Source organism: Chiroxiphia lanceolata, chromosome Z (genome assembly GCF_009829145.1).
Source record: "Chiroxiphia lanceolata isolate bChiLan1 chromosome Z, bChiLan1.pri, whole genome shotgun sequence".
Taxonomy (NCBI): domain Eukaryota; kingdom Metazoa; phylum Chordata; class Aves; order Passeriformes; family Pipridae; genus Chiroxiphia; species Chiroxiphia lanceolata.
This window is the reverse complement of record NC_045671.1, coordinates 21,385,522-21,408,565: the sequence shown is the minus strand read 5'-3', so window position 1 is coordinate 21,408,565 and position 23,044 is coordinate 21,385,522. Positions and strand designations below refer to the sequence as shown.

The 23,044-nt window shown below is 40.3% G+C and overlaps 1 protein-coding gene across 2 annotated transcripts in view; it reads left to right on the top strand.

Annotated features, from left to right (window-relative positions):
* Positions 1-23,044, top strand: part of PDE8B (phosphodiesterase 8B) — a 75,397-nt gene that overhangs the window by 12,447 nt on the left and 39,906 nt on the right. Inside the window, exon 2 of one of the 2 annotated variants that reach the window (XM_032674716.1) lies at positions 21,842-21,898. In XM_032674716.1, coding sequence (XP_032530607.1) covers positions 21,842-21,898 — 57 coding nt within the window. Of the gene's footprint in view, positions 1-21,838; positions 21,899-23,044 lie in introns of both variants that reach the window. The other variant, XM_032674715.1, reaches the window with a different exon arrangement.

Genomic DNA, 23,044 nt, shown 5'->3' with positions numbered 1-23,044 from the left:
GCTGTAGTTGGGCTGGGCAATGGTACTTCTTTGAATGGTTTGTTCCTAACCCTCCCTGACAGGTGTTCAGCATTTCTTGATGTGTGAAGGAGATCGTAGCAGAGCATAGGTGCATCATGCGAGATTTGCATCACTTGGAGATGCCAGCAGTGGTTCTTGCCACCACTCCCTTTGGTTGATCTGCCACTCTCTCTCTTACAGGGTTTTTAATTTTTTGCCTGTTCTTTCAGCACGGGGTTACCAAGGAAGTGATCACAGAGGAAGAAGATAGTCTGCCTTCTTTGAACAATGGGAGATCCTTTCATACGTTTGTGCACATACTTGCTGTGTGCTTATCTGCAGGTTGGGTGAGCCATCTGCTGGCGCCTCTCCTCTAGTTTTGTTTGGTTTTATTCCCTCCCAATCCTCCCCCACCCACCTACCCATTTGACCAGTTGTAGAGGGATTGCCATTGCTGAGAATGGGATCAAAGCAGGATACATTTAAATGTGCGGACAGTTCATATCCTGTGTCTACCAGCTGCCTTCAATCATTCTTTCTCACTCTGAAGGAGAGGTGTTCTCTATCTATTCTAAGTATTATCTAAACTGATTAGTATCTGACAATGTAGGTATATCTTCTTTTCTGCTACCAGCATACATGCCATGAACAGGAAAAAATCATGACACAAATGTGTGATATAGAGCAGTACCTTCATGCTGCCTGTCACAGGATTAAGCATAAAACAAGGAAGAACCTTCTGTGCGTCTTCTCTAACCTCCTTCCAAACTTTTGCTGCTTGTCTGCTCAAAAAGTCTTGGCAACTGACTTGTATGCCAATGGGAAGTTAGTGTGAATTGGATTTCCTGTTTGTTTGAAAATTTCAATTCAACAAGTGAAATATTTCAAGGACAAAATTCTGGGAAAATGTTTCAAGTAAGTCAGAACTTACTATAGTCAGTTTGAGATTCTGTTTATATTTTGATAAAAATCTTCACCTGATTTACTACTTCTTCTAGAGGCTTTATTTTTAATAGATTAGTATTTTCTGGTTGCTGGGAGGATCCAGCTGAAAATTTCTCGCTGTCTGGCATTGCTAACTTCACTTGATGCTGCAATGCAGAGGTCCAAAGACACGTTACCATAGAGATACCTACAGTAGTTTTAAACCAACTTTAGGTTACTAAAGTTTGAGTGCTAATGATTACTGCAACATCAGCTGTAGAACACACACTGTGAGGCTGGATATACACTTCATCAGCTGACTGCACTGACTACACCTAACTGGAGCCCAATGATGTTCCCTTTGGAGACTGGAAGAGTAGGACTGAGATCTTACAGCTCTTGCTGAGACGCTACCAGTGTTGTACTAAGAGACCTGACCAGGTGCATAAACACCAAGTTGTGCCACTATTATAAGGGAGAAGTAAGTGGCCTTGAACAACTGGGTCAGCTCTACAAAGGCCCAGTGGCTCCCAAGATGGGATTGCAGTGCTTGCTGCTGCTCTTCCTCCTTGCTTAGTAGCTGACATGTTTTTTTTACTTTTTTCAATGATGTTGCATCTTGGGCAGACGTTGCACTGTTAGATCAATATTCAGGATGAAAAATAAAATGAGTGATTATTTACTCTCCTCACCATTAGCCATAACATCATCTATGTTGTTAGAGGTCTGGTTTCGCTGTGTGTGTTTAATGCTTGCAGATGTGTTCAGTGAGAACATGCAGAAATGAAAATCTATTCCCTTTTGAAGGAAAAGGTGAAATGGAACACTAAAATGAAGAGTTTAGCAATCAATCTTTAAATAAATATGTTTTCTGATTTGGTATGCTTCTGACCCCAAGTCAGTGAAAAGACACTAAGCAAGGTGGGTGAGTAGGTTGTTACTGGTTCTGTTGTCGTTATGTTTCTTTTCATAGAGTACCTAGTCATATGAGGCAGCACACGAATGAAAAGCTTACCTGATATTGCTGTCAGCAACAGAAAGGTAAAGTGAATGACAACTGGTCGTGTGTGTTCTGCTGTACATATAAATTCATGAAGACTTCTGTACTGCTTTGTGCTGTATACATTTCAGTGATAAGTAATAATCTCAGGCAGAAATGTCTGCAGTCTGCCTGTCAGAGCAACATAGACAATCATTAAACCAAGAAATCTTAAATAAGATAGGCACTCTTGCAGCTGTTTCATTTTCTCAGAATTGGTATTTACAGTAGAGCTCACTTATAAATCCTTTCCAAGTACAGTGTATTTATTCTGTTTGTACAGTCACAGCATCTGCACTAGGTTCCAGGGAAAATAAAATTATTTGTGGTGGATACCAGTGAAATTACTGTGTTCATAGTATAATCTTTGTTACTTGAACCTGTGTAAAATTTCACTGCAATTTTAGCAAGTGTCTTATGCAACAAAGATAACTCAAAGTAACTGGCCTGCATTAGAAATGGAGGAATAGTTTTTATTTGCTGTGAACATAAGTAAGGTTTCCTCACTTTCTTAATGTGATAACATGATCAATAACTACTAACCCATTAGGTTTTATTACATGTAGAAGCAGGGTAAACTTTTTTTATGATCTGATATAGGAAAAGCTTGAGATTTTGGTGTCTCAAGTTCTGAGATGACCCAACGCCTCTAATGATGTGGCTTTTTCCCCCCAAGATAAGTGGTTGCAGAGAGATTTTCTGCTTTGTGATAAGGGTTCCTGCAGCACCACAGAGGCTGTCTCAGTGTTGCCGAGTGGAAGAAAATTCCAAGTTGATGGTTCCCAACCCAGAGATGAAGATGCCATTCCGTAGAAAAAATGGAAACTGTTCCTAAATTTGCTTTTAGTTTTCCTTCGGAGACTTCCAAATATATATTTCTTAGCTTACTCATGGCGTTTTGAGGCAATCATGGTTTAAATGTGATAAAAGTGACTGAATAAAGTAAAAATATCTCTGCATGCATCATGATTGAAATTAAATACCAGATTAGGGAATGACTTTTTTAATTTTTATTTTTAATGGCAAAGGATGTTTGTTGAGGCAGTTTTAGTGAAGTGAAACATAAAAAGAAGACCATTAACACAAATGTATTTCATTGGAACTCTTACAGAAAAAACTGTATCTGCAAATCACCTCTCTGCTGGAAGCTGCAAGAGGAATTTAAACGTAAGAAACTTCTAAACCATGAAATATTAAGCATAACCTAGCACTTAGGCTTTTATGGGGAAAATGGTGCTTTTCAGCGTTTCATATGTATTCAGTACACATTTTTTAAAAATTGATACTGAAATGGGTCAACAGTGCATGCTTCTGTAAACTCCCCGTACTTTCATCACTGGCAAAATGACTTCTCACCTTCTTTCTTATCTTACTGCTAACTTTCGGGAGGGCTCCTTTTCTGAGGTCTCTTTAAAATCAAATTATCTGAATATGGATCTGAGAAGCAGCAGTCTCAGTTTCTGCAGGGAAAAAAACAAACTACTAGACAAGATGCATGTAAGTGGTGTGTCATGGCCACTTGTCTTTTAGAGTACACAAGGCAAATTGCCATTTCAGAACAGATCTCTCTGCACGGTAAGTCCATCAAGCTGACTATAAAATTGCCTTGAAGTCTATCAGAGCTGTTGTCTCTGACCTACTGCAGATTCACACCTACTGCAGTGGTGTGTCAAGGCCACTTGTCTTTTAGAATACACAAGTCAAATTCCCACTTCAGAACAGATCTGTCTGCAAGGTAAGTCCACCATGCTGACTGTAAAATTGCCTTCCAGACTATCAAGGCTGTTGTCTCAGACCTACTGTAGATTCAGGGATATGTTGATTCACACTAACTTTGAAAATATGACTTTATCTACCTTGAGGACTTAAAAATGGCTTTGCTTTATTTTTAATAAAAGTTTTCTGAGTAATCTGTACCTGCTATATGGCAGTTTCTGTGAAAAACATAATGACTGCAAATTGCAGAATGTGTCAGACTGTGCCGTGCTTCGCAGCTATGTATAAAAAAAGGAGCTAGTGTTCCATGGAGCACATAGCATGAGTTCAGAGCGACTCTGAAAAAAATAAGTAAAAGAGAGATTTTTAGGGGATTAATAACTAAGAAAATTACTTCTATATGTTTTGGAAATCTCAAGGTCTGCAGTGGGGAATGCAGGAGGTGTCACACTTGCTTATTCTAGTGTGATACATATTATCCTGTGTTGATCATTTTCAGAGTCATGATGTTGGCTTGGTGGCTTGGTCTGACCCAGTGCAGCTGTTGTTGCGTGTTTGCAATCCTGGCCTTCATTGAAGCCTGACTTAGCAAAATATTTAAGCACGCGAGTAGAACCATCCAGCTTGACTGGAAAAACCAGAACACCAGTTTGACTTACATTTCCACAGGGTCATTGCACCAGAAGTCTAAAACAGCCTTGGGGTGGTCATAACCTGTGTCTGGCAGCTAATATAGAGCGATTGGTAAGCTCCATGTCACTACAAAGGTCTAAAAAGGAAAAGTATTATTTTCACATATGCAGTAGAAGAGCTGCATATGTGAAAATTCATTGTTTAGTAGTATGCAGATCTGAAAACTTGAGGTCTAAATTCTGTGAGGAGGAGTAGTATTTTTTATATTTGCAGTACCTTAATGGAAATAATCAGGGATGCTCTTATGTTACTCAGTGTGAGAATCCAGAAATCTATGTTGTCACTTCATTACAGGGTTTCTGCAGGTGGGACCAGTGAGCTAGTCAGAGTGTTTTATGTGTGCCCAAAAATGAACTTTTATGGTCATCAACTGTAACAATTACAGACGTTTTAGTACAGATGAGGAGGCCTCCCAGCCCAATGTCTCTTACTTACTTTCAGTAAAGCATTTTAACTTTAACAGTAACTTGCTATGTGAAGTAAAATAAAATTTCTGGACTCTTGGATGAGAAAGCTGGCCCCTGCAATTGTAGGAAGCCACCTTCTGTATCTCCTTTGGTTTCATCAAAGCTTTGAAAAAGTTTTTTTCAGGTCTTCTCTGAGTTTACTGATGGGAGTCCTAAGCTGCCATTTCTGCTTTCCCTGATATATTCAGCTAAGAAGCTTCTAACAGATAGCAACATACATAAGTAATAGTGGCTCTCTGTGTTGTTTGAATTTCAGGCTCATTTCTAGACTCGTGCAGTCAAGGTTCTCTGCTACCCTACCTACCTCGCAGTTGCTTTTTTTTTCCTGCAGTTTTTTTAATACCTTTACCTCTGGCATTCCAACAATCCCCTTCATCAGTCTTGAACAGGAGAGGTTTATTAAGTTTTCTTCTCTAGAAATATCTTTTTTAATATTTGTATGTTTTATATATTTATATGGGTTTATATTTTTGTATGTTTTTATATTTTTGATGTGGTTTTTATCCATGGTTATATTAGGGTGTGCCCCATACATTTTGTAAAATGGTATTGATTTCATCGTCTGTTCAATATAACTCAATGTCTTTGTTCTTCCATAAAACTCTGTCACAGACTTTCAGCATGAGTGGTCTGAGTGCCCGATCACTTTCCCTGTTCTCTTGGCAGCTCATTTCCCCCAGTTTATGCCAATCAAATATTCCTTAACTTTGAAAACTAAATGCAACTCAGCAAGAAACTTAGAGAAGTTATTGTTTCCTGTCTTGTGATATGCACTTGTGAATAAGTACAGTATTAACAGGAAAATGTCATATTTCCCTGCAGAGTCCATCCAAAGACAGTTGTAAAATAAAGATGTCATGAGAGAGAGATATAACAGAAAACTTCAGGAATATGTTTTTGTGTTGTAATCTCATGGACTGTAGTGTAAGAGTGTAAATAACATGCATAAGCAGTTATTCATTGGAGTTGTACATGATATGGAGTGTAACCCACTAAAATGAAGAGATCACGACTTATAAAATCTCTGTTCGTGAAAATGTTTGTCTGTGAATTGAAACTAAAATATTTTATGGCTTTCAGAGATAGTATTTCTAAATAAAGTTGTTTGGAAAGTGTCACGCTTTTGACTGTGCATGTGATCTCTTGGAGAGGAGATTAATACTTGTCTATGGTTCATGATATGTATATAGTTCCTGTTGCTTAATAAGGGTTTAATTCTGTGAAATGCTGAGCATTTGGGCCATGCTGCCTTTAACTGTGCAAGAAGCCCTTTTTGTCTCCAGCAGTATTGCTCATAAAATAAAATTAAACAATCACTGAACTGAATTCGGCTTCTGCAATATCAGGCACATTGAAAATAGGCAACTGTAACTATTCTTTAGGGAGACAAAGTTCGGCAGTTAACACTGCACTCAGCCAGAACTTCTACTTTCAGGTGTGGATGTTCATACTGTGCATATGCAGAAGCTGTAGGAGAAGATTAGTTGTCATGATTTTTGTGAGAGGGTTGTGCTTCACTATTTGTGGAGAATGTAACAGTGCCATTTTTTTATCTTCTCAGTAATGTGTTGGTAGTAAGTTGCATAATTACATCCTAATGACGGTGGACTAAAATGACTATATTGTGTTCAAATAGATATCAGTACATAAAGACTGGAGTAGCATTAAGAGCACTCTGTAGAACATGGCATGACTCTTATAATGCTGGATCTGAAATGTGGCACTTAACTTAGTGGTGCTTCTCCTTGTTAAGACTGGAACAAAATGTCCAAAAGAAGTTTTTTTCCAGAAAGCTTTTAATTTCACACACATACACTGTGTAAATAGTGATGAGTAATACCAAAATCAGTATTGCTTATTGCATAAGTTATAAATTGCTCTAGCGCAGCAGAACAGAGGAAGGACTATGCTTAGGCCTTCTTTCTATGCTTTTGCAGAGCTTAATGGGATTGCAACTGTATGCAAAAGTTAAACACTAAAATTAGATTGCTGATCCTACCAGCATTTACATGACTAGAGTAATGGGAGTGAAATTATCATGACTGCATTCAATTTTGTAAGACTTAGTAATTAATTTTCCAGATTTATCAGGCCATTTCTTACTTCTGCAAGGTATGAATTCTTCAGGTACATCTATCACCAGCTACTCTATTCCTCTGCATCAGAGCTCCCTCTTCCTCTGACCTATACCTACCTACCTTGTAGAAATACTGCTTCTACTTTTCCTCGGTCTTCATCCATATTTGGATAGGGCTTATAGATTATCAGCCCGTGTGCCCTATTATGAGACATATTATAAAAGCGATAGGTGATTTCTGTCTCTGAGGATTATAAACTAAAATAGATGAGACCAAGCTTCATAAACAATTTAGTCTTGAATGACAAAATAGAGAGGGTGAAAAATGCTGGGTTTGGGTAACATCTATGTGGCTTAGTTAGATGACTCACCAGTGGGCAAGACAATGTGCGCATCTCAGAAGGTGATATCTGGATATCAGTCTTGGAATATTTGAGACATGATTGCTGCCGTCTGCAGCAGCTTTGTCAAAACTAAAATAGAAACTTAAACTGAATTAAATGTGATCATGAATTATTCAGTCCATCATGGGAACCTTGGAGCTGTTTATTTGATGAGAATTTGGCTTTGATTTTCATTGTCTGCACAATTTTTAGTGTGAGATATGGCAGAGACTTTCATGTTGATAATTTGTAGTTGCACAATAACAGACAGTACAGCATCACTTGTGATACTTCAGATGGTAGGGTCTGCTCTTGAAATAATTCTATTTGTGGATTCTAATTAAAAGAGTGACAGCAAACTATTAATTTTGACATATATTTAAATGCTATTTTGGATTTCAGAGTCAATATTACGTGGTAATGGGAAAAGTGTCCATATGTACCTGTTATCCTAAAAACTTGGGAACATTTAATTTTGTTTATTGCTATTTGTACTGTGTATTTGCAATTTGGAGTGTTGGGGTTTGTATTTTGTTTTTGTTTGTTTGTTTTGATAGAGTTTCTAGGTATAATTCTAAGACATATCTTGCAGATGCTAACATTTAATTAAAAGGCCAAACTAGTTGTTTCAGCTGGCTGTCCCCAGACTCGAACAAACAGGACAGAAGTGCTGTAAAACAAACCCTATCTGACTGTGAAGGAGCAAGGAAGAGGCACCATTATGTCTTCAAAGGACATATTCCTGTTCTTTAGATACAATACCCTTTTCTTTACTGGAGCTTATTTTGGTATTTTTGTGAAATGTAGATCAAGTTCAATGCTGAGTTTTTTCTAAGTGAAACACAATTCAGAAAACTTCAATAAATGCCTCACTCTCATCAGAACATGTTTGTTCTGGTTTTGTTGGGTTTTTTTGTCCCTTTGTTCCAGTAGAGGAATGTAGTGTTTTATAGAGGTTTTAGGCTGAGATAGTATGTAGATGCATTGCTGTAGCTGGCAAAAAATGATAGGAGCAGACCTCTTTGAACCAGGAAAAGAATTCTTCCAGCTATGCGTACCCAAGAGAAGAAATAAAAGGAGGTGATACTAAGCCAAGCTCTGATGGTGACATCCATCATGCATCTCTGAAGAAGCAGCCTTCTACCCACTCCAGCCTTAGGCGATATTGATAGCTAGTAGTATCTACAGTGAATAGTGTTGGAGAAATGGTAGATTAAAAACGTAGGCAAATACCTTGGGTCAAAAAAATTTTTTTTTTCCTTTAACCCTTGGAGTAGAGTCCATAATGCCTACGTGTGCACTTGCACATCAGTATTTCAGCGCTGCTGAGCTCTTTGGGCTGGAAGTCAGTTTAAAGAAGACAGAAGTTCTCCATCAACCTGCACCTCAGGAAGTCTTCCATCATTCCCATATCACCATTGGCCAATCAGAGCTCAAATCAGTCCAGGCAGTTTAATTACCTAGGTAGCCTCATCTCCTCGGATGGTAAGATTGACGGAGAGATAGACAACAGGTTAGCAAAGGCATAGAGTGCTTTTGGAAAGCTTCATAAAAGAGTTTGGTGAAATAACACCTGAAGAAAAGTACGAAGATCAGTGTTTACAGAGGCCATTGTGCTGTCTACTCTTTATATGGATCTGAATTATGGGTCATCTACCGCCACCACCTGCGACTCCTAGAACGCTTCCATCAACACTGTCTCCACACAATCCTAAACATCCACTGATCAGATTATTGAGCCAATACATCTGTTCTAGAACAAGCAGCAATCACAAGTATTGAGGCCATGTTATGAGAACACAGCTGTGTTGGGGCAGGGCACGTCTCAGGGATGAAGGACCACCACCTCTCTAAGATCTTGCTTTATGGTGAACTTACCACTGGCTGCTGCACAAGAGGAGCCCCAAAGAGAAGATACAAGGACTCCCTGAAACAACATCTCAGCCTTGGCCATATTGATCACCATAACTGGTCTACGCTGGCCTCCAGTCGGGAGATCTGGAGACACACCATCTATAACGCTGTGGATGCTTTTGAGAAAGCACGCAGGATCACCCTTGAGGGGAAAAGACAACGCAGAAAGAATCGGCCTTGCAGAATATACCACCTAAGGACTCTTTCTGCTGTGCCTTTTGCAACTGGACATGTCTATCTCGTATTGGCCTTTTTAGCCACCAACGCGCTTGCAACAAACATGGGTAGAGCCCTTCCCAAATCTTCATTTGCGAAACCCAGCCATGATGATGATTTCAGGTGCTGCGTCTGACTGTTCTCAGGCTATTGAGGGGCTAGTCTTAGTGATTTTGTTCACTTTCAATAAAATTCTGTATAGTTTATGTTAAACATGGAAGCCAAGACAACAATATTTATGTCCTTCAGTAAGAAAACAGATAGGTGATTTACTACTGTAACAGTAGCATTAAATTAATTGAGAGCATGCTATTTCTTGTCTATTATGGTTTAGGAATGGCATCCTTCAATTTAGTATCCTGCTAAAACCACACTGCTGCTTCCCCTCCTCCCCCTCCAGCTGGAGGCACAAAAGAAAAGATGGTGGGTTGAGATAAGAACAGTTTACTGGAAACAGCGATGAGATAAGAAAACAAACAGTAACAGTAACAATATAATAGCAAAAGGTATAAGAGAAAGAAACACGAAAAGCCCCCGACAACAAACAGTGCTGGACCACTCCATCCACCAAGTTTTCTTGCCTGGAAGGAACCCTTCTTCCAGGAATAGAGAGAGTCCTTCCCTCCTGCCCCCAGCAATGATGTGAGTGGTATAGAATAAATACAGGGTCTTGGCCATGCCCCCTCCCAGCTACTCCAAAAAAATTAATCCTGTCATGTCTGAAACCAGGGCATTGTCAACATCTATCTGAATTAAAATATTTTCAACAAGGAGCAACAGAAGCCAGCAATACATTGATGAAGAGAAAGGAGACAGATTACCCTTTCCTAGTAGAAGTAGACTTGCGGAAAACTCCTGAATATTCACATAGTAAAATACATAACTTCTTCCTTGCTAATTTTCAAGAAGAGTTTCAAATGTGATAACTCTCTTCCAGCAAGCTCTTGCTGACATCACAGAACCCTGGAGATATGCCTCCCACAACCCAGCACAGAAGTAGAACTTAGGATTTGGTTTTGGCAAAGCCAAGGGAACCAAACAGTCTCTAGGGCAAATGCTGATCTCAGAGACTCTCAGGTGCATGCAGACACTGCCAGATGCTTTTTGTTAGTCAGTGTTTGGAAGACAAAGTTAATTTTAATTTTGAAGTAATTGTTTGATTGCAGACTAACTGTATGCTTTCTAAGTTATGAGTATTTACCTAGACCAAGAGGTGGTGAAGAAGATTGTGCTTATTTCACTAACATCTTGCTGCAGATTTATGCTCTAGCTGTTTCCATTCATGTATCTATTATCATATTATCTGAAATTTCTGATATTGAAACGCTCTTCAATTTTTTTTATCAATTTTAGTAGCCATGCACAGAACTGATGCTACTGTATTGAACCATAGGTCTGTCTGCCTGTTATCTTGTCTCGGGTAAGCACAAGGAGCCTTACGCAACAGGTAGAGAAGAGCATAGACGGAGAGGGATTGTTCCCTGGGCCTCTTTTAACCTATAACTGAGGGGCTTGTGAATTGAAGTATGTTCCTACTGATGTGTTCTGCAGCAACACAGGGGCCTACACTTGGTAAATTTTGTTCAACTGCTGTTTTAAACAACACCCCCTCCAGTGGCCTGCTTTAAGGGAAACATCATATTTCTTGTATTGTGGATACTATTGATGATCATTCTTTGTTCTGCCCTACACTGTTCATGATTTCATAGATGCCTATTCCATTCCTTAGATAGCTCTCTTCTGGCAGAAGCAGCCTAGTCTTTTTAGTTATCAAAAAATGCCTTGGAATACAGTGATTATTCTTGTTGCTTTCTCTTTAATTTTTCTAGTTTTGGTTAATTTATCTCAAGGAAAACAAAAGATTATGTACAGCATTGAAAGCGTGGGTTCACCATAAATTTACATGGTAGCATAAGGTTGTTTTTTTGGATCTTTGTTCCTATCCTCACAGTAGTTACTTTTTTGGCTAGTTCAACATACAAAGATGAAAATAGGAATAATTTTTAAATCTTTCTATCTATAGTCTTGAATTTTGCTCTCTCGTAAACACCAGTGCATGTATTTCTGAAACAATTCAGGCTTAGTTGCTGTGTTTTTTGCTAGGGTTGGTGTACAGAGATTTGATTGGATCCCCCCATAAATTGGATTGGATTCCCCACTAATGTGTGTGACTCATGCTCCTTCAAATTTGAGAATGGACAGTAATTACAAACAGATTTACAGAAAGAGATCTCACCATGCCAAGACCCACAAGTCTTGGGCAGATTCTGTTTACTTTGATAGATGTTTGGAAAAGTTTGTTTTCCCCTTGCATCTTCACACTGCAAGGACATAAACATAACTTACCTGCCATGCATATTTAGTGACGTGAAATGTGTGTGCTGACAAAATAAACACACTTTCAGAGAAAATTCTGTTGACAAAGTCGATATTCAAAATAAACTTGATGTCATTGGTGACTGCATTCTGTAGTTGGTTTTCTTTCCACAAATCTAAGAACATTGTAGTTTGGGAGTTAAACCATTTGTCCAGTAAATAGATTTTAATTCCTTTCTTGTCCGTACAGGCTGTGGTGTAATTGCCTGCACAGCAGCCATGCTGAAAAGGGATCCTTGACCTGTGATAGCATTGTGATAGCACTACTTGGAGGGACTAGATGACCTTCAGGGGTCTCTTTAGGCCAAAAGTTTTGTGATTCATTGCTGTTCCGCTGAGTATCTCAAGCCATTAATCAGGCCCTTCTTTTTCAGATTCTGAATATCTGGGAGAAGGGGAGGCCATTTCCTACCGCTGTAGATTTTGAAACGCTGTACATGGTCAGTGGAGAAAAGTATGATCTTAATTTACATGTCCTGCTGTTTTGTGAACAGGAAAGCATAACCTGAGATGAGTTATAAGCATCAAGCTTAGGTGGTGTAAGGAACAGTATCACTGTGCTTGCCCTGGTTTTGCATTTTTTAGTTTACATCTGCTTTTGGCCACTTCTGAAGATCAGTTATTGGGCCAAGATTTGTTCGTCTGACCAATTTTTGATTGTTTCTCACAGTGTTTCTAAAAAGAACATGGGAATTTGTTTAGACGTCTCCCCAGAGATTTACAGTGTTTTATTAAGGAACATCCTAATCAAATATGTTCAACTAACTGTGTCTTGGACACCAATTCTGTTTTCTGCTGACATCAAGAATCAGAATTTTTGAGTGGTCTTAGTAGCACCTAGGTGCGAATCATGACCATTGAATCCATACGAGAAAAATCTGCATGATGAGAAACTGTGTGTACAATCCTGCAGGATTGCTTCGATATTCTGTTGAAAGCCTTAATCAGCAAATTATAGAACTGAAATACGTCTGGACTACCCTCTATGGATTAAGGGGTTTTGAGCGTTTGTGCCACTGACAGGTCCATAAGTAGCTGCTGCTGTGAGCAGAATTGAGGGCTGCCCACAATAGTAGTTTGTTTGTCAAATGTAGCTCCGTAATGGCTGAACTAGTGTCTTTTCCACTTGATTGTTCTATTGTCCCATTATGACAATGCATTCGCGAGGCAGCCACTAGTGAAGTATGACCAGAATGCAAAAAGTCCTAAAATAATATTAAATAATATTCTTTCTTAGGTTTTCCTTTTATCAGACACATTATATTAGAGCTCATAGGATTATTTTACAAGTGTCAACTTGCTTGTTCAAGCAGTCATCTAAAATCTCTAGCAACCTGACAGAGGTACAGTTTTCTTTCTCAGTTTTTGTTGTCCTTAGGATGATCCATTGATTGTGACTGTTTGTACTAGCTGCCCTTTGTTCCCTTTTCTCTTCTCCATGTCTTTCAGAGATTTGTGTGCATCCCACTGGTTCACTTTTCTTCCCTTACCAATGATTTTAAATTGAAATAGGAAGTTTATGCTATCACTGCTGCCTGTAATTGTTTGATGAATGAATTATATTGCACAGGGAAAAGGAGTGAGATACAAAGAAAACAGACCTCTGGTTTTGAATGCTTACTTTCCTAATTTCTTATTTGAAGCAGAATACAAGAAACAGTATAGAGAGGAGTGAAATGAAGGAAGAAAGATAGAAATCTTGACATCTGTTCCTGAAGCTGATTCTGATCAGACAGATCTTTTCAGCTTTACCCAGAAGCAGTTGTAGGAGCTGACTCTGAGAACCAAACATAAAAACATTCAATATGTTATCAACTTTGTAATTCACAGAAATTCAACTTCAGGCATTTGATCCTTACTTTGATGTTTTTATGAGGACTTCTGCTTATCTCCAGAACTGCTGCCAATCTCAGCTCTACTAAGCTAGGAAGTCTTGGCACATGGCTCACACTAAAGAATACGTGGAGTTCACAGCCAGACATCTCTATGGCAGGTCCCCTGAAGTTAGGTTGATATTCTCAGAGCATAAGGGAAATGCAGAGATGACAGTGGGCTGGTGCATCTGGTGTATGATAGCCTATGGTTAGCCATGCTTGGTTTCCAATGCTTCTCTCCCAGATGAGTGCTCTCCCACCAGGTGAAGACAAGATTGGTGGGAAAGAGGGAGTGGGAAAGAAAGTTAGGCTTCTTTTCAGACACAAGTCACTGCAAAAAAGGTGTTCAAGGGTCATGATTGAGAGTATGCAACAGGAGCCTGATTTCCTCACCCAGAGGTGAAAATGGTCACGAAAGGGAAGGCTCTACTTTCCCTTGACTTTGTTCCTCTCCCTGGTAAATTTTCAATTCTCTTGTGTGCAGGGGCATAGCTTTAACTGGAGGCATCGGGGTGGCCTCATCCCAGTTCTGCTCGCTTTTGAGAAGCAGAAGGACCAGACACAGATTTGTGAACTCTACCCTTGAGCTATATGCACTTACAAAGCACAGTAGAGCCTGCCAAACCTAGATGTCTGTGGATTTGGGGTCCAGTTTTTTGCCTGTGTACGTAGTGTTTTCATGCTGCATGCCTCAATGTGTGTTGTCACATATGTCACAAACAGGCTACTTCTTCAAAATTCATATGTATTTTTTTTAGCCAGTTCCTATGTATCTGATGGGTCAGGCATCTGTTACAGATGCTTGCAGAGATTGCAGTGGCTGTGTTGACAATGATGAAACCTTATTTCTTCTAAACGGTATGTGTGTTTGATCATTATTTTCAGAAATAAATAACATGACCTTGCATTAACCTCAGAGTTGAGCTATTCAACTATGTAATGCTCCTCTGGACTCCTTGGAAAGGTAGCAGCTGGCTGGCATGAGGGGAGCAGCTTGTGGAGTAGAGTGAGTTGGCAGTCCTCTAGTGGGAGCCAAGAAAATGAGGGGCATGAGCAGCTGGGGAAGCAGATGCAAAAGTTAACTGGAAACCACAGCAAGGGGAATTCAACAGGAAAAAAAAGAAAAAAAAGGACCAACAGATTCTGACAACAGAGGTGGCAGAGAACAGTGGTTCCCGAAAGACAGTAGCTGTACTGGTGGGTGGAGAGGATAAACAGAGGCAGCAGGTCAAATGAATGAGGGAGGGAAAGATGGTGTCTGAAAAAGCCACAGAGGTCAAGCCAGAAGGCGTCTAGTTCAGAACCAACTCATCAGCAGTATGAGTGTGTAGTGATTTGTCCTACTTAGTCTTTGACAGCTTATCATTTAGGGACTTTTTGACTCAGAGGTGGAAAGAACTTTGTAAATCTGTCCACAAATTGCTGAACAGGTCAAGTGATATTCTTTGTAACAGTTGAAGCTGGAAAAGAAACACGAGGAGACTCCAAACAGAGAAAGAGTTGCGAAGTGTTAAACTACACAAAATGCCAGTGGGTTTGAGTTGAAAGGACCAGAAGTGATAAAAAAGTAAAAGGTGATAAAGACTGGGATATAGTTCTGCTAAAGAAGGCAAGACAAGAAAAGGAGTGTGACTGCTAACAGTGGGAGAGAAGCTGGGCACCCTGGTCAGGTGTGCTGTAGCAAGCAGAGGAGCAGGACACCAGCTCCAGGCCAGGGGTGTTAGAAAATAGCTCTGTGTCCTGTGTCTCATAAGGGAATTCAAGCTGGCTAAGGCCTGTGTTGAGGTCATACATGGTTGTAATTCTTTTCAGGACTGTAGTTTGGCCAGAGGAAAAAAAAAAAAAGAAAAAAAACCAAGGGATTTGAGATTGAAAATAGTGGTACAATCAAAAGTGGAAATGGTAAGAGCCAAAGGACAGGCTGAGTTGTCAGCTCTCACCAGTGGTGTGGATGGAGAAAGTGAGCTGGAGAGAAGTGCAAATGAGCCCTAGCAAAGATGGGAGATGTAACCAGGGGAAAACTGGGTCAAAAAGAGAGTCCTGTTACCCATTTGCTAAACCAAAGGTACAGAGGTCTGAAAACATACTACAAAGGTGAAGGAAGGGATGCAACAGTGTGAGAGTAACTAAAGAAAAAAAGATACAGAGGGAAGGAGCCTTCAGGGCAAAAGGGTGTCCAAAGGGACCTTGGCATCTGTGTGATGCTTCTCAACTGGCACATCCATCCTGAGCCTTTTCAGGAGGCTGAACTCACAACACCTTTGTGTAGTGGGTTGACCCTGGCCAGATACCATACACACTAAAGCTGTTCTCTCACTCTCCCTCTGCAACTGGACAGAGGAGAGAGAACAAAAACAGCTAAGGATTCATGAGCTGAGATAACAGCTGGAGAGGTCACTCACTGATCACCTTCACAGGCAAAACAGACTCAAAGTGGGGATAGTACTTAAATTTATTACTAACAGGATAAGAGCCAAAGAGTGAAAATAAAACAGTCTTAAAACACCTTCCTCTCCCCCGTCCTTCCTTCCATGTTCTCTCCCTCCTCCCCTCCAGCAGTGCAGGGGGAATGGGGGTTGTGGTCAGTTGTTGTTTCTGCCGCTGCTCAGAGAGGAGTCCTTCCCCCCCTGCTCCCATGGGATCCCTCCCACGGGACACAGTCCTTGATGGACCTCTCCAGTGTGAGTCCATCCCTCAGGCAGCAGTTTCTTCCTGTAGTGGTTTGGATTTTGTTTTCCCCCCAGAGGCTAAGAAAGTGGTAGCCCCCAAGGGGTGGAAACCCCTGGAAGTTTTGAAATTCTGCCCAATAGGCGCTCCTGCAAAAATGTAAACATATCACAACCAGACCGGAAGAGAAGAGTTGTAGTTTTGGTTGGAAGAGGTGGCCATGTTGTAGAGTCACGAGGAAGGGCTCTGAGCCCCTAGGGGCCTCTGGGCCCCCCCCCCCCCCGATTGGGGCTGCAGGGACGTGGAACAGTGTTAAGCTGGACTATGTATCTGTAGCTATGAACTGGGGAATGGTTCTTCACTGTGAGCAGCAACCAGAGATACTGAAAGCCGTGGCAGCCAGCACTGACCAGAGGAAAAGCGGTGGCACAGAGCCAAGAGATAAGAGAGCAGCAAAACAACCATGCAGCAAAGCAGACAGAACTTCTGCAAGCTGGGAGAGAAAACAGCAGCAGAGAACGAACTAAGTTCTACAGGGAGAGAGTTTGGGGGTAAGAACTGCAAAACTCCTAAACTTTCTTTGAGATCCCTCCAAGATGGAGGGGGTGGACTCTTACTGATTAGAAGTCCTAAATGGGTAAAGGAGCTAAGAAGCTCGGTTGTCCTGAGAGCTCAGCCAGGACAGTGTATAGGAGGTTGACCTTGGGGCCCTCCTTTGCTGCAAGCTGTAAAGAAGCTCACAGCCATCTTGAGGCAGGGCACAGAAGCTCTTCAAGGAGCTGGAGTCTCCTGAAGATACCAGACCGTCACGAAGACCCCCTGCGTCTCGTGATATGACCGTGGTGATAGCGACCTTTGTCTGGGGTGAACGCAGCCCACGGAAGACCCCTTTGCCTGCATCAAGGGGCTGAGAGGAGCTTGGAGGCCTCCCTTGTGAGTGCTGGCAGAAATCCAGCCATCAGCTGCTGCATGAGAAAAGGACAGATGACTGCTGCCTTAGAGACATTGCTGCTCTGAAGAAGGGATCTGTCCTTCTTTCCCTCCTGGACTTTTATTTGGAGGGGAGAAGATCTGATCCATTGTAAATACTATATGTCATGGTAGAGATAGTTGTGATCGTGTGTATAATGTTTATAATATTTATTTTTACAGTCATTGTAATATATTCCCTTTCCCCCATTCTGAGTCTGGTTGTGTTTTGTCTGGAAAAACCCATCTCACATTGGATTGAGATGTGGGAGGGGGAATGGCTAGGGAATTGGATTTTGAGGCTATCTCAAACCATGACACTTCCCAAACTCCTGTCCCATGGGTCACTCCTCCATGGGATGCATGAAGGAGGCTGTGACCCTATGGGAGGCCCAAGATGGAGCAGGGTCCTACCAGGACCTGCAGCCCATGGAGAGGGAAGCCCACGCTGGAGCAGGTTTTTCCCGAGTAGGACTTGTGTCGCCTGTGGGGGACCCACATCAGTACAGCTCCACCATGAAGGACTGCACCCCATGGAGGAGTGACCCATGGGACAGCAGTTTGGAAGAACTGCTGCTCGAGGATGGACTCACACTGGAGAGGTCCATCAAGGACTGTGTCCCGTGGGAGGGATCCCATGGGAGCAGGGGGGAAGGACTCCTCTCTCTGAGCAGCGGCAGAAACAACAACTGACCACAACCCCCATTCCCCCTGCACTGCTGGAGGGAGGAGGGAGAACATGGAAGGAAGGACGGGGAGGAAGGTGTTTTTAAGACTGTTTTATTTCTCACTCTTTGGCTCTTATCCTGTTAGTAATAAATTTAAGTACTATCCCCACTTTGAGTCTGTTTTGCCTGTGAAGGTGATCAGTGAGTGACCTCTCCCAGCTGTTATCTCAGCTCATGAATCCTTAGCTGTTTTTTGTTCTCTCTCCTGTCCAGTTGCAGAGGGAGAGTGAGAGAACAGCTTTAGTGTGTACTTGGTATCTGGCCAGGGTCAACCCACTACACCTTGCTTCACTGCTTGTTTGGCTGCAGCTGCAGTTGTTGCTTTGGAGCAGCACAGAATTATGCAAGAAGATTTTTCTGTAGTAATTAGTCAACACTAATTACAGTGGTGTGTTGGTAATTATTGATGATTCATAAACTGCAGGGGCTGTAAGTCTGCAGGCATAAGGGGGTAAAGATTTTTGTACTGATAATTTAGAAAGGTGGAAATTTAACGAAGCAGTAACTGCATTTTGCCTAATGTCACTGCTATGATAGTAAGGTAATTGATGATCACTGATTTACAAAAAGCATAATAGTTAAGAAAGTGCCATTGATTTTGTCTAATTATTTGATTAATAATTCCTGTGGAGATTGCTTAGGACGTTATAATGGTATGAAAATAATATTAGGCAGTTTAAAATGTTAAACCAAAATTTTTTTCACTTTTTTAAGCTTTTAGTGTTTCCAGGTCGTTACTTTTTATTTTTATTTCTTTGCTTCCAACACTGTGTCTGTTCCTCTGCTCACTGAAATTGGGGATTTTCTCACTGTCCTCTTTGGAATCAGGCTTATCTCTCCTTGTTTTACCAGAAAAGTCTGTTATGAGCTACTACACCAATTGATTTAGACTGCAGATCTATTAACAGTCCTTCCTAGCAGTCAGTCACATAATGAGAGCTTCATTTAAATTGGAAATCAGCAATGTGATATTCCCTTATGTGAGAAAACGAACAGCAGTCACGGTATCACTGCTATGCCATGTCCACATGGTCACATTCTTCTGGAAGTTCAGAAGATGTGGAATTTGTTCCTTTAGGCCCATGAGAGATCCATAGGACATTTGTGAAGGCCAGACACATGTCATTATTCTTGTTGCCTCCTGTAGCTGAGTTTCGAAAAAGTGAGTCAGTCACTTATACCCACAGTAATTTGGGCATATAAATCCAAGGGTCTGATTCAGCTTGTAAAACAAGACTCAGGAAGGAGTATTTCAGATGTACCTTTTGCTATATTTGACAAGAAGGTTTATTTATCCTTCCCATACTCAAGTTCATTACCAGTCTTAATTTGACAGTTCCATCTGTTTCCATGTGTTGTATAAGTAATGAAGTTAGTAATTTTGGGGACTTAAAGGCTATACATGGCAATCTTTCATATATAACAGTACCTATTTTGCATCCCTCTGTGGTTCTGACCCTATCATGTCTGCACAGAGCAGGACAGGGACAAGTTCACCTACATCAGAAGGCTCAGATTTCCCAATTTTCATCATGCTTTCCTGCTGTTAGCAAAGGCAGGAACACTCTGAAATTGAAAGGAAGGGAGGAAAGAGAGAAAGACCCTGATTTTTATGTTCTTTTTTTCTTATGTTTTCTATTCCTGAGGCTGACACAGAAGCAGCAGGGAGAAAAACTCTGAGTCAGAGTCTGAGTGAGTGGATTATTTTGTTGTTGTTGTTTTACAATAAACAGGATAAGAAAAGTGGCTAATCTATAAAGTAATCTCTGTAAAGGATCTGATAGACTTGCCTGCATTGATCTATGTCTTGGAGACAGTTATTCCATTTTTGGCAATACAGAGTGACTAAAACTGGATGTCCTCTGAAGTGGAAGGAAGTGGAAGGCATTCATTTACAATGTGAGTTCCCTAGCGTATTTCCCTAGCATTAATAAATGGATAATAAATAATATCTGTGTCCTAGCATACACAGATGTATCTGTGTTCTTTTGTTGAAAAATCCCAGGGTCTTGATCCACACATTCTGAGACAGTTTGAGCTGTGCACTGTCAAAAAAGAAGCTTTTGCTCTGACACTGACCCAGATCTGTTGTGTAGTCTTACAGATTTTCTAAACATTCTTTTTTTAATAAAAATAAATCAAGATAAAAAAATGTATTGAAGAGTTTCCTAGATAGCACCAGTGGAGTGTGAATGTACTGTTTTTCTTTCTTGGCTGAAGGGGAAGAGAGGGTGGGAGCTTTCAGAGAACTGTTTATCTGATCTTACTCTCAAGTCATGGTTTATGATAGGTGCTTTCATTTCTGTTGAGATACGCTTACAGGCACTAAGCTACATTCTGCTACAGCGGGAGCTCAAGTGGGAAGTGAAGCTTTTCTGTGAGAAAGGGAGAGGTTAACTACATTTATTTGGGGGCAGTTCTTGCTTTGGAGAACAGTGGCAGGCTTTGTAGTTTAATCTTTTGGAGTAGTGCCCATTACCACCTTCTGTAGTTGTTGGGCTGAGAAGAATCGTGCGCAGTGGTGCATGAAAGCCCAACGTGCCAGTCGTAGCTATACATAATACCACAGTCTCACGTGTAGGCAAGGCTGTTAATACTTCACAGTATTGTACTGTCAGAAGGAAAATGTTGAATACTGGTACCTTCAATCATTTTGAATATTGTACATATTCCTTTGAAAAATGCATTTTTAAAGTATTAAGTGTTGCCTGTGTAAAAGGCTCAAACTTATTGAGCATCACAGAGCAAAACGCCACAGAAATAATGCTCCAGGATTCCTATGTGTCAGGGAATGGCCCTGGGACTCTGTCTCTTTGACCAAATTAGGATTTTGGTCAAATTACATGTCTTGGGGGGTGATTGCTTTAATTTGCTTACCCCAGGCACCTGGGGTAACTGGTAACTGGGAAAGCAAAAGAATCTGCCCTTTAGGAGGTTGGTAACTTGCAACTAATTCTCCATATGCATGAGAGGAACAACATTTTAAGGGTTCAAAGACTCAAAAGTATGTGCATCTGTGGGAAGACATATGTATTGTTCTGTTGCTTAACAACCTTCTGTAGCTAATGGTCTGAAGTGAAACAAACCAGTGGTGTACAGGAGAAGTGTATTGAAATGTATCAAGATACAAAAAGTATTAAGGTAGTCCAGCTCCTAGGAAATATAACAAACAGAGCAGCCACCACCTACATCTACTGGCTTTCTTGCAGTAGGTTTAAATTATGATGTGCTCTCATGTCTTCTGAAAATGTCATGGCTCACATGGTAGTGATGTTTTTACCTGAAAACTAAATTTGTTCTGGGAAACAGCTTTAAATCTGCAACTCAAACAAGTTCCCTTGTCTGAAAAGTCTCTTCTTTCCTGATCAAACTCATTAAAACATTATTATTTAGTTTATGTCACAAGACCTTTAATACAAGTTCTGTATTACATTCAAATGAATAGGGCAATTTTTAGCCAGAAATAAATGGCTTTCTGTAGTCTTAAGCAACATACAAGTCCTTCTATGTAACTAAAGTACTCTTTTGGGGAGAGAGGGAAAAGGAAGTGGTGTTTCTTGGTTCCTTGTTTAAAACCCTACAATTTTTAACTTGCAGGCAAATAAAGCAAAATTAGGAATTTGGTGAATGATCATGTAAGATACACTTCAAAGCAGCCAAATTGAGGCTGCTAGTCATATGCCAGCCTACCTTTGAGCCTTTTTCGTGGTTCTGTTCTATCTTTCCTTCTTGCATGTAAAATGCTATCTTATTAAGACCTGGACTGAAAAAAATATCTATATTGCTCTTCTTTAGCAGGCTTCAACTACAGAAATACAAGTTGGGCCCATGAGACTGACACAATACCCAATTCAGGTAAGATGCTCCTTCAGGTTCTTGATACAGCCAATTCAGTGTTAATAGTTATAGTTAAGTATCTTATTTTCATTTCACTTGTACAAGGACTGTGAGATGGGTAATAGGTGTTTTGCTGTATCTGATTGCTTGAGAAGAGATTTACAAGTAAATTAAGCTGGTAAACAATATGCTTAGATTTCATTAATGTCCCATCATACCCATATGTCCTGTCACTAGGAGTATGTGTGTATGTGCATTAACAAGGGAAAGAGCTTCCTCTGTGCATATTAAAATTATTCAGTTCTGATATACCAAAGCGGAGAGATTCATGGAGTTTAAGTACACATCCAGGTTTTCTGGGTTTGCACAACAGGACAGAGAACTGTAACAGGGCAAAGAACTGTGGTTCTACAGATCCAAGAAATCATATGACTTCCAACAAAACAGGTTGAACTTCAGCTTAAGGAGCAACAGCTGTCACCTATACCTGCTTCTTCTTCTGTAGGTTTTATTCCTGTGACAGTAAACAGATGGCAAGTGTTATTTTTTTTTTAGCTTATAGCAGGTGTTGGAACTCTCAGATTATAGGAAATTAAATAGTTTTAAGCTTTAACATTGTTCTAGTGATACATAATTCATTTGAATTAACGTTGGAGTCACTTAATTCTATAAAATATGGAGACATTTAGTCACCATCACCTTTTCTGTGAAAAATCTATGTGTGTAAAAAATGCTATTCTTGGGGAAACTAAATTGTATATATGCATCATAGAGCTTTACATTTTTATGACTCTATTAAGCATCTTAATTATGACTTTATTCAATGAAATATTTGTTGATATTGTAACAAGATTGTGGAACAGTGGCTTCAGCAATAGAACAGACTTTGGTTTTGCAAGGAATTTCAACATAGAAATGTAGAACTCTTCACAGAATAATATTCTTTAAACCATGATCATCTGAGAAAGATGCTAAAGCAGTCCTTTAGCAACTACAAATACTCTCAGTCCTTATGTCAGTGTATTGCATTGTAGAAATTGGATTTGCCAAAGTATCATCGTATCAGTGTTAGCCGTTACAAGTGAAGATTTTTCATATAAGAAACAAAAGTGGTATTTTTTTAGTTTTAAATCTGACATTCTTCTTGCTATCTTGCCAGATGGG